This window comes from Urocampus carinirostris, chromosome 2 (assembly GCF_059441175.1).
Source record: "Urocampus carinirostris isolate Australia breed hairy pipefish chromosome 2, RoL_Ucar_1.0, whole genome shotgun sequence".
Classification (NCBI taxonomy): domain Eukaryota; kingdom Metazoa; phylum Chordata; class Actinopteri; order Syngnathiformes; family Syngnathidae; genus Urocampus; species Urocampus carinirostris.
Window position 1 is genome coordinate 29,371,340 of NC_142350.1, and position 16,592 is coordinate 29,387,931.

Below are 16,592 nucleotides of genomic sequence, written 5' to 3' on the forward strand. Positions count from 1 at the left end.
ATGTGCGCCTTATTGTTGTGAAAATGCCCTATTCTAAATTAGTAAACGTGTCTGCCATCTGCCACATTTGTGTGATTCACTTAGAAAAGTGAAGGAGGCAGACATACACTCATCATGACTCTTAAGTGCTCATCAATAGTTTGTCATCGAGTCAGGGTTGCATTAGCAACTCAGCCGAAACGATGATGTATTACAATCGCGTACGTGTCAACCTCCACGGCTCCACGCCCGTACAAACTGTCGTATTTTTCCGTACAAAATACAAAATAATCCTACACCATATTTTTTTTAGGAATGATGCATGATGGGAAATCCCCAGGCAGAAGACGCATGCGATTGACAAATTTGCGTTTTTCCGTACAGATTTACTTGTACGTCGTACTCGTCTTAAAATGCATAAAAAAAACGTACTTTGTACGGCAAAACCGTACAGGTTGACAGGTACTGTATGCAATACGTATTTTAAAAAACTGTGCCACGCTTAACAATCAGTAAAGAACAATTACATTTAATGCTAATTAGTCCGATTTGGGGCAGCAACCAACAATTAACTTGATAACCGATGAATTGGTAGATTAATCGATGAATCCAATTTTTTGTAAAAACATGTTTAATTTCCTCCTCTATTCAAATATTGAAGTTTTGGACAGATAAAAAAACAACTGAATACGCTATAACGTAAAACAAAAAATACCAGTGTAGCCGAACAATAAACAAATAATACAAATGTATGCTATACACCTGCAGATATTTAATATTGAAAAAATGAAGGGCAAAAAAAGGGGGGGCAACATTTGAGGAGAATGCAAGTACTTTGTTGGATGTCATCGTATTGTACATTGAATATTTTTATACAGCACTTTGATTTGCATTTCAGTGTCTGAAAAGCGCTATATAAATACATTTGGATTCGGAGGACCATGACCTTGTACATCAAAATACGGTCTCTGAGCGCCCTCTGCCAGACCAAAGTGCTTCTACAGGTTTGTTGCCAGATCAAGAGAAAATTCAATGCACCTTATTTGCATTGAATCACGTGACCAAAGATTATTCATGAAGCAATCTGAGATGCATCGCACAACTCTTCACAACTTTCTCTATATCAGCAGCGTTGGGAATAGTCCCGTTATGGATAACGCCAAAACATAACAAGAGTTATTTTTTCAGTAATGGGGTAATTTAACTTTTTCGTCCGTTACAAGCTGTTACTGTTACTGACGGTCAAAAGCAGTGCTTTACTTTAAAACAGTTGAAGAAACTACTGGTCTTAGCGAGTCTGCTATTCTTTGTATATTTTTCATCCCTATACGATCGAGAATAGCGCCCTTAGGAGCCAAAGGGTATGTGTGTCATTAATTGTCATTCTTGATTTGTCCATGTGATGGAGCACATCATATTCTTTTACTATTGACTTTTGTTGTGAAGAAAATATTTTAAGTTCAGTTGCCAATGTCTACTTGACCAGTTGTCTCAGGTTGTGAGAGTTATATCTAATTTATAAAACTCACTTTATATTGTTTACTGCTGACTGTTATTGTACAATATTTTTTTTATTTTTGTTGCACTTCAAGTGTAGGATATATCTGTTGCTGTTGAAGTGCACTAAATATTACAAGGTTCTATAAAGCTGCTCTATGTTCTTCTCTATTTAACTGACTTAAATATTCTTTGACATACAACTTAATTTTAAAGTGAAAGAAATAGTTACTTTGCCGTGTAACTAGTTACTTTTACTATGGAGTAATTTAGTTACTTTTGGGAAGAAGTAGTGAGTAACTAAAACTAATCACTTGTTTGAAGTAACGTGCCCAACACTGTATATCAGTAAACATTACCCAGCTGATCAGAATTGCTTTTACAATAGCCTTTTTAACTAAAGTGGCCATTTCCCCAACCCCAAGCACAGCACTCATTCACTCCCTTGACTGCTGACCTGTAAACATCGAAACATTCTTCAGAGGTCAGCAAACTCGATGTGTTGGAGAGTTTATTATCAGCACACTGGATTGAACTTCAATTTTTCCTTTCATGTTCCTCACAGAAGTACAGAGGCCTTGGGATAACAATGAGTCCTTGGGTTTTGTAACAACCATTAGTAAAGGAAAACTGGGTCAAACCGAAAAAGACATAAGAACAATAATTACACCTGGAGGCAACAGGATATATCCATCTCCCTCTCACGCTGCTTGAAGGAAGCATCTTTGCATTTGTTTTGGTTGTGTAAGCGTACCGTACACAAAGCGGCGGAATGAAAGCGTTCAGTTATTGTCGTTATTAAAGTCGCTGTCCGTTCTGAGTCAGTGTTTGAACAGATGATGGGTCTTTGACTGCGGTCTAGACGGGACAACTCTGGCCATGGCTGAACACAACGGCACGTCACACTTGTCAGGTGATGACAGCCTCAGATTGCCGGGTGCCAAAATGAAACGCCTCAAGGCCATTGACTCATATGCTTCTAGCTCGTGTAGGGCAAGATGTTTTGATTGCATTCTTTTTATAGTCAGCATTCGTGTGCGCAGGACAGTTAAGTCTGCGGCTGTATAAGAAGTCGCTTTTACTGTACATGCAGCTTCTTGTGAAAAGCGCTATTTCATATCCTCGATAACAGAATAATTTAATGTGTTTTTTCTATGTTCTTGCGGAAGCAATTGTTATGGAACAAAGTGATCCTGTTTCAATGGAGGTTGCTTAAAGACTAATATGAAAATGAAAATGAAGAGTGTTTTATTGATCATTTCGCAAGCACTATTCTGATTCTGGAGCTGCAGCATGGGTAAGGCAGAGGTGGGTAGAAAGGTTATAATTTATTGTAGGTCGTTATATAGTGCTGTTTGAAATAATAGCAGTGCAATGGGACTAACCGGTATATCTAAGGTTTTGGTATATTTTTTTATACGTTACCAGTAGGTGCAGTAGATTCACAGAAAACAAGACCCAGCATTCATAATGGTCCGCTCTGAAGGCTGTGCAACTGAGCAAATAGTTTAAAAAAGTACAGTGTCTACTCAAAACTTGTTTTTTCCCCCAAAAAATTTGAATTTAACAATCCTAATATTTAGTTGCCTGACCACAGTTTTTTAAACCGCTTCACATCTGTGTGGCATAAAGTCAACAAACTAAAGGCAGCACCTTTCAGTTGTTATTTCACCCCATGATTGCTCAACTATATTCCACAATTCATTTACGTTTTTGGTTTTGTTCACAACCATCATGTTTTTAATACCACCCCATAAGTTCTCGATTGGAGTGAGATCTGGGGATTGGGCTGGCCACTCCATAGCATTATATTTTTTTGGTTTGGAACCAAGACTTTGCCCGTCTACTGGTGTGTCTGGGGTCATCGTCTTGTTAAAACACTAACTTTAAGGGCATGTCCTTTTCAGCATAATGCAACGTAACCTCTTTAAGTATCTTGAGATACACAACCTGATCCGTGATCCCTAGTATGTGATAAATGGGCCCAACACCAGAGTAGGAGAAACATGCCCAGACCATGATACTTGCACCATCATGCTTTACGGTCTTTAATGTGTACTGATGTTTGGATTCAGAGTTTCGGGGTCGTCTCACACACGGTCAGTGGCCCCGGGACCCAAAAAGGACAATTTTATCAGTCCACAAAATGTCAGTTGATGTGTTCTTTGGCAAATTGTAACCTCTTCTGCACATGACTTTTTTTTAACAGAGGGACTTTGCACGGGGTTTTTGAAAATAAATTTGCTGCGCACAGACGTCTTCTAACTGTCACAGCACTTACAGGTAACTGCTGAATGTGTTTGATCATCCTAGAGCTGATCATTGGCTGAGCCTTTGCCATTCTGGTTATTCTCCGGTCCATTTTAACAGTGGTCTTTCGTTTTCTTCCACGTGTGTCTGGTTTTGCTCCCCATTTTAAGGCATTGGAGATCAATTTAGCTGAATTGCCAACATTTTTTGCACCTCTTTTTATGTTTTTCCCTCTCCAATCAACTTTTTAATCAAAGAACGTCGATCTTTGGAGCAGTGTCTTGAACGACCCATTTTCCTTCAAATGCATGTTCAACCTGTACTGGCTTCATCATCCTTAAATAGGCGCCACCCGATTCACACCTATTTATGTTTTATTTCTTCCCCAAAATTGCTAAACTCATAGATTGGTTGCCACACTGCTATTTTTATAAACACAACCCATTGAACTATTCGCCCACTGCATATCCTTCGGAACGTGCCTCTTATGAATGCTGGGTCTTGTTTGTTTTCTGAGAATCTACGGCACCTACTGGTAACTTGTCTGGCATGTAACAATAAAACATATACTAAGATACAAGGATATTCTGATTTGTCACATTGCAGTACTATCAATTTGATCAGCACTGTATGTACTCGATTACTATTTGGAAAAAAACATTTAGAATGATTTTACCACACAGCAGTTTCAAGCACTTATCTTACAGGGTTCTTATACCTTTTTTATGGCCAATTTCAAGCAATTTCTGAGGACTTTCAGCCAATTTTCGAATTTTCCCAATACAATTTAAAGAAGAAATACGGTCAGATTCATGTCTTTTGCAGTACTATAAATATATTTTTATAAATGCGATTTTTAGTCTTGCCTGTAAATTTATCAAGACATGATTTTTAGACCTTGACTAAATCGCGAATACAGTATGTTTGTTTAACAGACAAATCTCTCCCTATTTAGGTGTTGGGTAAAAATGATATGTAATATGTAGATTACATTTTTAGTTCCAGGAAGTTCTTTTATTCCAATTTAGCACTGAGAAACACTTCCATAATTTTTTGCACGACCCATAATAAATGTCCATAATTGATTAGTAACCCTTGCAGATTTCATAGTGCCCTGTTTAGGTGTAGCATGCACCTGTCCTCTTGGGGGAAAAACCGTATGGGGCGATGAAGCTTAAAAGGACAATGCCATACAAGCTAATGCCAGCTGCCTTTAATCACGAAGGGAAGAAAAAAATACAATGGCAAAGCGAATCTAGCAAAGAGAAGTGTTGGAATCATTTTTAAGCAGCCTTGTTGACAATCACGGCAACAATTTCAATCAATTACAAAAACTGCACCCAAAATTCATGCTCTTTTAAATCCTTGAAAATACAACATTCAAATTCAAGCTATTTCAAGGATTTTAAGCACCTGCACAAACCCGTTTTAGGTTCTCGCAGGCCACATAAAATTATGTGGCGGACCACAATTCACCCATGTGCTGAGTTTGACAGATGTACTTAACACAGAGTTTGTGACTCTTTTTCAAGCCCTTTTCAAGCACTTTCAAGGCATTTTTTAAAATGTTCTAATACCTGCAAAAGGTAGGAATCCAGCGCCAATTCAAATAACTTTTTTTTTGTTGGTTTTAATGACTAAAATCAAGTCGCTATCTTACTTTTGGCTATGTTGAGGCTGTTCTTATCTATGATCTACGGTTTTAATAGGTTTTGGGTAAGAATGGAGTTCAATACGGAGGACAAATTGAATATATATGAATTTATATGAATATAAAAATAGAAAAATGAGCCGAATTTGGACTAATTTTAATGATATTGATTGCTCCGATTTCAATCTTAGAAAAGGCTGATATTCTGCTTATTTTAATTTTTTAGAGGATCTGTGTCTAAATTGTTTAAAATAAAATTGTAAATGGTTATTCTTTTGCATTTTATTAATTTATTTATAGCACCAAAGGTTAATGTTATTCATTTTATTTTATTGTTTTGCATTATTCGGCATTTTGTGTTGTATTTTGACTTTAAATCTGTTGTAGAAAAACCTAAAAAAATAAAGTGTATTTTACAAAAAACTTTTGAAGACCTGTGAATATTCAGATTTATTTTTTATGTTTTTGCAGGAAGAAGAGCCGGCTCTTCTCAGTGAGCCGAGTCAAAAGAGCCCGTTTTCTAAATAGAGGTATCCTCTTGGGTGCGACCAGTACGGAGCAGTGACGCTTCACACGACAACGCTAAAATAACAAGCCACAAGAGGAGGGGTGTCAGCGTCATTTTCGCACTTTTTTACAGTTTTCTTCATTTTTTGCATGCTCTGTAGCAGGGGTCAGCAACCTATGACACGCGTGCAAGCAGTGGCACGCGAGGGGTTAACCAGTGGCACGCGAGCTTACGGCAAAATAATAATGATTTTAATTATTTATTTATCTATTTATTTATTTTAAAGCGCATTTACCTGAAATTTAGACATTTTCAGTTGCACACCGTGTTATGTAGAAGCTTTACTTGAAAAGCGCAATATAAATTCAGACCATTTACCATTTACGTTAGCGCCCCTCCGTGTGTCAGCGCGTTTTTGCGCGGCGCCTCGCAAAGGAGGGCTCCATGTCTTAACCCAGCCAACGAAATCGCGCGCGATAAATTAACGAATCATGTCGGCTCCTCGAGCGAAAACATCACGTTCTTTTCAGCCAGCGTGGAAAGATGACTGGGGCTTTGTGCAAAAAATAACCGCGCTGTTTTGTGAATTATGCCCCGAGAGCGTTGTACCTCGCGCATCAAGTGTTAAACGTCATTACGAGACGAAACATGAACATGAATTCAAGGCGGAGACTTCAAAACGCGCTGTGTCCAGATACGGCAAACACAGACCCTGAAAACGTTTGTCACTACTAAAAACACCACCACTGAAGCTATCTAACAAATTGTTCACTGAATAGCAAAGCACGGAAAACCATTTACTGATGGCGAATATTATAAAGAAGCGTGTGTGTGTGTGCGCGCGCGTGTGTGGGTGGGTGTGCGCGCGCGTGTGCGCGCGCATGCTTTCTGCATTGCTGCTGTTATTTCAAGTTTTGATATCATCATTGATGAATGCTATGTTATCGGTCTTTGTTTTTGATTGAAGTTCATTGTTGATGAAGAATGGTTAATTCTGGTTAATTCTTGTGGTAAAAAGTTGTAGTCAGAATGGCTACAGGCCTTTCCACATGTTGTTCACATTGATATTTTAGTTAATTGATGAACAATAATAGTGGAAGATAAATAGGTCAGTTATAGCAGTTTTTTTCAACCAGTGTGCCGGGGCACACTAGACATGTGCCGTGAGACTTTGTCTAGTGTGCCGCTGGAATTGTATCTTTCCAAAAAATCAGGCCATATTCAGTATTTTTGCACTCTTCAGACAAGGAACTGTAATAGTCATCCATATAAGTAGGTGGCAGTAGATTTTTATATACTTTTTATGTACTAATTTTCTGCTTGTGTGGTAGCACAGTACATTTAATAACTTAATTTGTTATACAAAACGGTTTAAGATTGTACTGTAAAAAATAAAAACATGAAGCACATCATTCTTTTTTTATTTGAAGTATTATCTTCTTTTTATATACTAATTATCTGCTTATGCGGTAGTACAGTGAAATATTTGACATAACTTCATTTTCAAACATTTTTGACGGACGGTGTGCCTCGGAACTTTTTTATAAATAAAAGTGTACCTTGGTACAAAAAGAGTTGAAAAACACTGAGTTATACGATTAAAATGTATATTCATATTGTATATTTGGACTGGTGTGAAATGCAACTCTGTTGGATATTAAAAAAAATGTTGTGCGAGTCATTAATCTTGGTGTGGCACACTGATTTACAAGGAAATTTGAAAGTGGCACTCCGTACCAAAAAGGTTCCCGACTGCCAAAGAAACATGGCAATGACAACAATTTCAAGCATTTTCAAGATCTCCACATAAAATTCGAGTATTTGCCTGACCATGACAAACATTAAAATGTAAGCATTTTCAAGGATTTCAAGCGCTTGTGCAAACACGGTCTATATGCACAATTGGGCTACACTCGTAAACACGGACTGTCTCTTCTAGCTAACTTTCTCTTCCATCTGCTTAACGAGTCGTAACCACCCTGCGATCAAATATACGCCGATGAATTCTTCCGTGGAGATGCTCGCTAAAATAAATTAATAAATAAAAAATAAATAAAATAAATTGCACAAATGCACAGTGACACACGTCCCACCTCCCCAATCACTTCCTTCTTAATCTCTGTCTCTCTCGCAGTTTCTCTTTCACAGTATTAACCAATTCCCTCTTCTCAGGAACAGGGAAGGAACTAAGTGGTGCAGTGGGAATATCACAAATCACATTTCCCTGGGAATGAAACAGACGGTTGGCTAAATGGATCAACACCTTCCAGGTTCCGGGGGGAGTGGTCCTTTAGCGAACTTCTTCCCCCACCCCTAAATGTGTACAGCCCTCAAGTACCCTGAGGTTTACCAACATATCTTCTCATCATTTTCCTCGCTTCCCTCATTAGTTTCGCTCACACTCCTCACATTTCTCCATTTAAATCACAATTCCACTCTGGTTGCCTAGTCTTCTTTTCAATTCTGCTTTTTCCTATTGCAGCATATTCCCCTTGCTTCCCCTGGGAGAGGATCGTCTTTATATGCGTGTGTGTGTATCTAATATATATATATATATATATATATATATATATATATATATATATATATATATATATATATATATATATGTGTGTGTGTCTGCATGCATGCTACTGAGTGACTGAAGGAGATACTCGTCGTTGAAGAGTCCTCATGGGAACAGGAATAAAAGCACAAGTGGGCACTTTGAAGATGCATTTCCCTATGTCTCTGAGTGCGCGTGTACAAAATGATCTTCAGAATTCAGAGTAATTGTCAATCAACCTAATTTTCATCCTCTAAAAGCAGCTGTTTATGCCAGTCAGCTTGTGTGTTTCGAGGCTAAAACTTTATCATTGACAGCACAAGTGTATATATTTTTCAGTATTTACATTAAAACATTTCCTAGAAGACGACAACCTAACATAGGGTCAGTGTTCTCGTTTGCCCGCGTCCTTGCGTCCTAGACTCATCATTTTTGCTGGAGACGCATAGTGTCAAATCAACGTGTGTCCCTGGGACGCAACTTTTTTGACACAAAATTGTCATTATTACCAGATTTTTTTTAACCAAGATTTACCGCACTCCAAACTTTTCGTCAGGCAGATCCGCCATTGTTGTTTTGGTTTCGCGGTTCGAGTTTTGGTCTGCACGCCAATCTCGGCAAATGAGTTCTCGTTGCTTCGAGATTACGTCATTGTTGTGGTCGTTGTCGTCGAGTGAAGGTGAAGGTTAAGTATGCCTTTGAAAAAACAGTTAGTATTAGGTAAAAATCAACACAAAATCGATAATTTCTTCAGTGTCAGTAATAAGTCAAAACATAATGCAGAAAGTGATAACAACGGTAATAATTCCGGCAAGAAAAAACGGTGGAGAAATTCTTTGAAAGATCGCGGAGGCATGGAAAACACGTGTGTTGAAGCGAACAATTCGACGAAAGAAAATAAACAAAAGAATACTCCTAAGCAAGAAAAAGACTTTTCTGCCAAAATGGAATAAATTTAATTCCTGGTTATGCTATGAGGAGGATGATAATGGATTGGACCTTGAGAAGGCATTACAACTGTGGCGGGACAGCAAACCATGAAGACTATATGAACTGAAAAATCTGAAGTGATAACTGCTTTGTATTACCAATTAAGTGTGATGATTAAAACTGCAAGAATACATAGACCAATATTTCAGCAATATTATTTTGTATAATGTACAATATTTTTGTGAACTGAAAAATCTTAAGTGATAATTGCTTTGTATAACCAATTACTGTGATGATTAAAACAGAATGAAAATATGGATTAATATAATCATTTCAGCAATATTATTTTGTATAATGTACAATATTATTGTGAACTGAAAACTATTGAAGTGATAACTGATTGGTATTACTAATAAACTGCGACGATTAAAACTGAATGAATATATAGATTTACATTATATATTTGTCGACGATTTACAATTTCGACCTCGATAACAATACATGTTGGGGACCCATAGATCTCGGTTGGGACCCAAAGATTTTTGAGCATGCGAGTTACCGGGACCCATCACTTTTCAGAGGTAAAATGAACACTGTAGGGTGATAACAGGGTTGGGTAGGGTTACTTTAACTGTATTACTTTCAATTACTTTTGGATTACTCCAATACCAAATATGCCAATAAAAGACAAAATAAACTAAATATGTATAAAATTATGACTCACAACACATGGTAAGCTTTCTCTCCTGGCTTTGATCTATTTGATCTCCGGCAAAACTAAAATAAAATGCGACAGAAACAAAATGAAAGTAAATCCAAACTGCTTGCCAACATCATATTTGCCGTTCCATGTATTCCGTTACTCCCCAAGCCTGCACAAAATTGAGTAATTTTATTCATATTTAGTTTCTTTTGTCTCTTATTAGCATATTTGGTATTGGAGTAATCCAAAAGTAATTGAAAGTAATACAGTTAAAGTAACCCTACCCAACCCTGGGTGTTAAGATTTGCTATGTTTAGATGTCGGCTTTAGTTCAAAAGCATGTGCTGTCTGATAGCCGTTTTTGTCAATCTTCCCTCTTGATACTCCCAAAATATCGGGCTCAAAACAAGAACCAAAATCTCATAAACCTGCTAACATGCACGTCATGGCAGAGGTAACCGAATCCAAAAATGTACAAGCAAACCATGGCTCCCTTTCACGTTCAATCAGCAAAATATCGAGTGTGCATCAACCTTCCAAGAGCTAAGAACCAGCAAACGCAAAAGTTAAAGTATGTGTGGAACAGATGGAGACGGAGCTTACGCAATTCGTATCAGGAGCTTGAATTCTTTTACCTGCAAGTTGATTGCATTCACTTTGCTTCCCAGGAAGCCAATAAATCACAGCCTTTTTTTCGATGAATACAATTTAGGCAGAAGGGATCCCGAGTGCTAAGGCCCATAAATTAAATCCTCTATTCTTTGTCATTTATTTTCTAAAGTGTGAATTGAGCAGATAAATAGCAAGAGGAGGAACATGAAATCAACCCATTTGTGTTTCTTTACTATCGAGAATCATGTATGCTACTGGAATGCATAGCTTTTGACCTAACAGTTCAACAATGAGCAATATACTTGTTTGTGTAACTACATATCAGCATAATATGGTCGCTTTTTAAGAAACCTTTTAAAGCGGCTCAATTGGACTTAACAACACTCAAGCTCTTGTTTTGAGTGAGTCACAAACAAATCTAGCAAACAATGACCCGTAAGTCAACTTGGAGTTCATGCTCATCTTCAAATTGTAATGTCTCCTCCGCCCACTCCTGCAACATCTTGAGTCAACTGGCAGCTTCACATCCATCCTGTTTATCGACTTCAGCTTCCAATTTAATACAATTAATAGATCTGACAGAGAGCGCTAAGCCACACACACCATAGATAAGGTATCCAAGTATCACACGCGGAGCAAATAGAGCGGCAGAAACAACAGCCAGCGACTCTTTAGTCGCTATTCCTGATAGCATAGCCATATCACTACTTCTTATAATGCAAAATTATCTCAAAAGACGGTAGAAAAGGGTCTCAATTATTGTAAACAGAGTTATACTCATGGCATCAAGGTGTCCAAAGACACTAATACCCTTGTAAGAGTAGATGCAAAATGTTAGCGATTTGTGAGGAAGTTACAAGCTCCGTACAAACTATTTATGAAAACTAATTCTACTTTGATGACAAAAACACCTCCGCGCTTGTATTGGTTTTTGTCAAAGTGAAAATTGGACCCTAAAACAAACTATAGTCAACTGTAGGCAGACGAAAACGATGGTCAAGTCACAAGATCATCTGGACTGACCAAGATAGTTCTCCAAGGCACATTCAAAGGGGGCAGGAAGACAGGTAGACGGAAAAAGAACTAGGCCGACAATATTAAGGAATGGACTTGTGCCAACTTTGCCACGACCCAAGAACAGGCCAGGGACTGTCAACAGTGGAGAAGGCTGTCCAGAGTAGCACCTTGCGATTAAGGGATCTGTGAACCATAAACCTTAGCCTAAGAACACCTATGGGGGCCTGTGATGAAAAAAAAACGTCATGAGCAATTCGGTTTCAAAAAATCTTTAGCCAACAGTGACCAATTCAAATGAGGATTGATACATTGGTGAGCTAATGAGATTCCCATAGTAATTTTACGCAATTATATGAGCTATATTCAAATCAGGGCCGAAAAAAACCTTCTGCAAATTCAACCATAGATTCGTTTTACACACAATTGACATGTGCAGGTGTGCACAGTGAATGACTCTTGGAAAGAGAAGTGAAACATTTACAACTCTTTCCCAATGTCTAAAAATTGGCCAAATTAAGGTGCACAGTGGCAGAGGTCTAAGTGTTGTAAACTGGTCGTCTCCAAATGGCCACTTTTGGAAGCGCCAAGACCAAATGTTTAAAATACAATGTTTAGCTTTTCAGATTGTGATTAAAATTTTCTAGGTACCATGTGTAGGATTTTATAAATTTGACTAGAAAATATTTTACACGATTGAATACAAGTTACATTTATTGAGTGCAATGAAGATTTTCACAGAGTAGGCTTAAGTTCAATGAGCAGTGAAAGTTCAGGGCACCCTGACGTGAGGCTGATAAGATAATCAGCGCATCTAGACGCGGAGGGACCCTGATGACGGAAGACGGCAGGCATTGTTTTGATAAACGCTCTGCTGTTTTGAGTTTTTCCAGACATCGAGGCGAGGGGGTGGAACCCACGTAGGGGCTTTCCTGGCACGCCCATGGGAGGAGCCGGCACACCAGCTTGCGGAAAAACGTGGGTCGAGGAGAGAAGCAACAAGATCGAGAGAGGAGGCTTGACAGAGACTCGAGCGACACAAATTCGACTAACTCGGCCATATTCTATGGAGTTCACTTAGTTAAATTATTTAAGTAATTAAGTCTGCCCCCGTCTGGAAATGCCGGTCTCTTGTTCATTTTTCCATCAAAAAACGAGCACGCATTGTTAGGTGAATGTAGGTTGTGTTTGGTTAATGGAGTCAGATAACTAATTCTAACAATTTGGTAAACGGTACATTTTAATATTTAATTTCTAACACACTAAGGCTTCAAATTCAAGCTAGTGTCTCATCCGTTTTCCAGCTAAGATGCCGACAAAATTAGGCAAGAATATAAACCTCCTGTTTACGTGTGTTCCAACTCAGATTTTTCCGTGTTAGTAGCACTTGGAGTGTCTTTTTCAGTTTGGGGAAAAACTTCAGCGTTGTACCTTTCAAATGAGATCAAAAGCGTACATGTAGTCCAAACGGTTCAAGAACAGCATCATACCTGTCAACCTGTATGTTTTTGCCGTACAAAGTACGTTTATTATGCATTTCAAGACATGTACGACGTTCAAGAAAATCTGTATGGAAAAACGCAAATTTGTCAATTATGGGTACCATCCGGTATACACCGACTATCACGAAACGACAAATCAATCAAGTCAAACGAGTTCGCCGCGGTAGCCTCTATCTCGATATCGTTTTTTTCGTTGCAAACGAAGCGGGCGGTTTGATGCTACTGCGCGCATGCGTCTGCTGCCTGGGGATTTCCCATTATGCATCACCCGATCACACGTGAACAAAGTCTTAAAAACAACGGATTTCATGTGGTAGTTGTGTAGTGAAAGGAAGTCCGTCTCTTTTAAGAGAACCGTTTTTTGGGGGGGGGCTTAATTCATTAAAGAGAGACGGCTCTCAAACGGCTCACTTGCTTTGATGCCTTATACAGTATTACAAATTATTGTGTTGTATGAAGTTAAGAAAAAAAGGAAGTATGAAATGAGAAAATGAAAAAAGTCAGGTTTGTGGTTATCCCTTTAAATCAGTATATTACCAACAATAATTTAATGCAGAAAATGAATTCATAATTTGAATAAGAAAATTTATTATTCTACTTTATTATATTTGCATGTATTTTTTTCCCTCTAGAGTGATTGTCCTAGCTACTTCATTTTTGAACTTTCTTTATAATAAACCTCATTCATGTCGAGCAACTCAGTATCTCACAACAATATGTTCATTAACAATATATATACATGTACAATATAACATATTAAACTACATAAATAAACACGTTTGAAAAAAAAACATTGTGTAAGATTATTTGGTATTTTGTAAGGGAAAATACGACAGTTTGTAAGGGCATGGAGCCGTGGAGGTTGACAGGTATGCAGAATTCAATTTACTCTGGGTACGTGTTGGATTAGGATTTGAGGCGAATTTTACAGTAGGGTTAGGGGTTAAAGTAACGTGACCAACACTGCTCACCGGTAAGGTCACACCTTTTTTCCCTAATCCCACAAAACGCAGAGCGATGCTGCCGACGCTCGGTTACCTTCCAGAGTCACGTCCCTGCCCGCCCGTTTGAGCGCCTGCACCGCCTCGTCGTGGCTGGCGTCCCTCAAGTTGAGCCCGTTGACCGACAGGATGGCGTCCCCCACGTAGAGCGACTGCGTCTGGTCCCCTGCAAGTCCCTTAAAGATCTTACTGATCAAAATGGGCATCTTGTTCTCCCTGCCGCCCTTGATGCTGATCCCGAGTCCGCCGACGTCCTGCTTGGTCACCTTGACGAGGCGCTTTCTGTTGGCGATTGTCTCCGGAACAGGTTCGAGTTGCTGGTTCGGTTGCCGAGCTTGCCTCGGGGCGTTGTTGGAGTTGTTGTTGTCCAGGTAAGATCCGTTGCTGACGAGTCCGTTGGAGTTGTCGTGGTCGCAGCTCAGCGTCAGCGCCTCCTCATTCAAGTGCACAAAAACTTTATGCCAGCGAGCTCGAACCAGAACCTCCACGAATCCACTTTCCTGCACGCTCGCTGCGACTACGGCCATGTTTCGAGCATGTCTTTATGCGAAACGCGTCCCTGCCGGACTTTGAACCGAGCAACTTTTCTACTCACGCGACTCGAAGCGAGCGGCGGCGCTTAACACGCGTCCACAGGTTCCGGTGATGTGTCGTTCGCGGACGAAAAGGGTCTAAGAGGCGGCTCTTAAACGTTAATGAGATTCCCTTCGAAACTTGCGCTCTCTCTCTCTGTCTCTCTCTCTCTCTCTCTTGCTCACCTGCTCTTTTTGGCCTCTCTCTCTCTCTCTCTCTCTCTCACTTGCCTGCTCTTTCTGGCCTCTCTCTCTCTCTCTCTCACTCACCTGCTCTTTCTGGCATCTCTCTCTCTCTTTTAATCACCTGCTCTTTCTGGCCTCTCTCTCTCTCTCTATCTCTCTCTCTTTCCTTGTACCACATCCTCTCCTTTTCTCTCCCTCTCTCTTTCTCTTATTTCTTTCTCTCTTATTTTCTTTCTCTCTAATCTACCAGTCCGGTCCCCGCAAGAATGTTTTTTCTTCCGTGTGTCCCCCGAGTTAAAATGGGTTTGACACCCCTGATCTATATGGACAAATACAAGGGAGGGAGGAAAGTTAACTCGGTGTTATTTTTGCTATTGTTATATCATAACTCTCGTTATTGATATTATTATAATTGTTATATAACTGGTGTGATTAATAGGGAAGATGAAGGGGTAGGGAATATAAGCATTTGCTTTTTACTACCCCTTTTCGAACATATTATGTAATATGATTTTGTTGTTGAGTTATTGTTTTTGTTCTGTTTTTACTTTATTGTTCAAAAAGTTTTCATTCATTCATTCATTCAATGAAGGAAGGGAGGAAGGAATGAAGGAAGGAAGGAGGGAAGGAAGGAAGGAAGCAAAGAAGGAGGGAAGGAGGTAGGGAAAAAGGAAGCAAGGAAAGAAGGAAAGGGGAGGGAGGAAGGAAGAAAGGAAGGAAGGAAACAAGGAATGAAGAAAAGAAGGAAGGGAGGGAGGGAGGAAGGATGGAGAGAAGGGTGTGTGAGTGGAATAAAGGAAGGAAGGGAAGATGCAAGGAAGGAAGAAAGGAATGAAGGAAATTAAAATGGGTACAGTGTTTTGATTACAAGCAAATTGCCCACGACGGCTTGCCACGACGGCTTGCCGCAACTGCTTGTCAAACTCTGATTAGCAATGCTCTCCATACGAAAGGATCAATATGACACAAGCACTCTCTTCTATTCCATGCTCATCTTGTCAAATATTGCTATTAAAAGAATAGATCTTCAAATATTGGACTATCTGAAGCTTATTTGTCATAACAAATCACACTGTTACAATGGTCCAGAACTGGGTACGGTTGTAACACTGTATCTCTGTTTGAGAAACTGTCACAGACTTTTGGAGCTACTTAGCACTCTTCCCTTGATGTCTACCTGTAAAAGACAAATGAAAGTACCATGTATAATTACTAACAGTAATATTATTATTATTAAAAAAGAAGAAAAAAATTCTGAAGAACAGTTTGTGAACCAAAGCAGCGACTCTTTTCATAGTGAGCCTAGCCGAAAAAGCCAGTTCTCTAAAGCGCACCGGAATTCCCATCACTAACAGGTTCTCAGATCCGGAGTGTGCGTGAGTGGATCCGCTGGTACGCGTGTACGTGGGGTGGAGTTTGTTCCCCGCTATGAGGCGATCAAACGCCCAGAACCCTTTACGAATTATAATCTAAAATTTACACATATTTGATTCCAAATTGAACTGAGAGTACAACAGGGTTCAAATCCACAATCCTTTGCTGCCCGATACGTGCGTGAGCGTGCACGTGAAGCGTAGAATCGGTAGCGCGCCTCCCGGAATGCACCTGTTCAAGTTTTGAGGAATTTTAACAACAATACACC

General features: G+C 39.3%; 1 protein-coding gene across 1 annotated transcript in view; it reads right to left on the bottom strand.

Annotated features, from left to right (window-relative positions):
• The window catches only part of sntb1 (syntrophin, basic 1), a 76,503-nt gene extending 61,688 nt beyond the window's left edge, over positions 1-14,815 (bottom strand). Inside the window, exon 1 of the mRNA XM_088326159.1 lies at positions 14,230-14,815. Coding sequence (XP_088182285.1) covers positions 14,230-14,719 — 490 coding nt within the window. The 5' untranslated portion in view covers positions 14,720-14,815. The remainder of the gene's footprint in view (positions 1-14,229) is intronic.
• Positions 14,816-16,592: the final 1,777 nt, after the last annotated feature.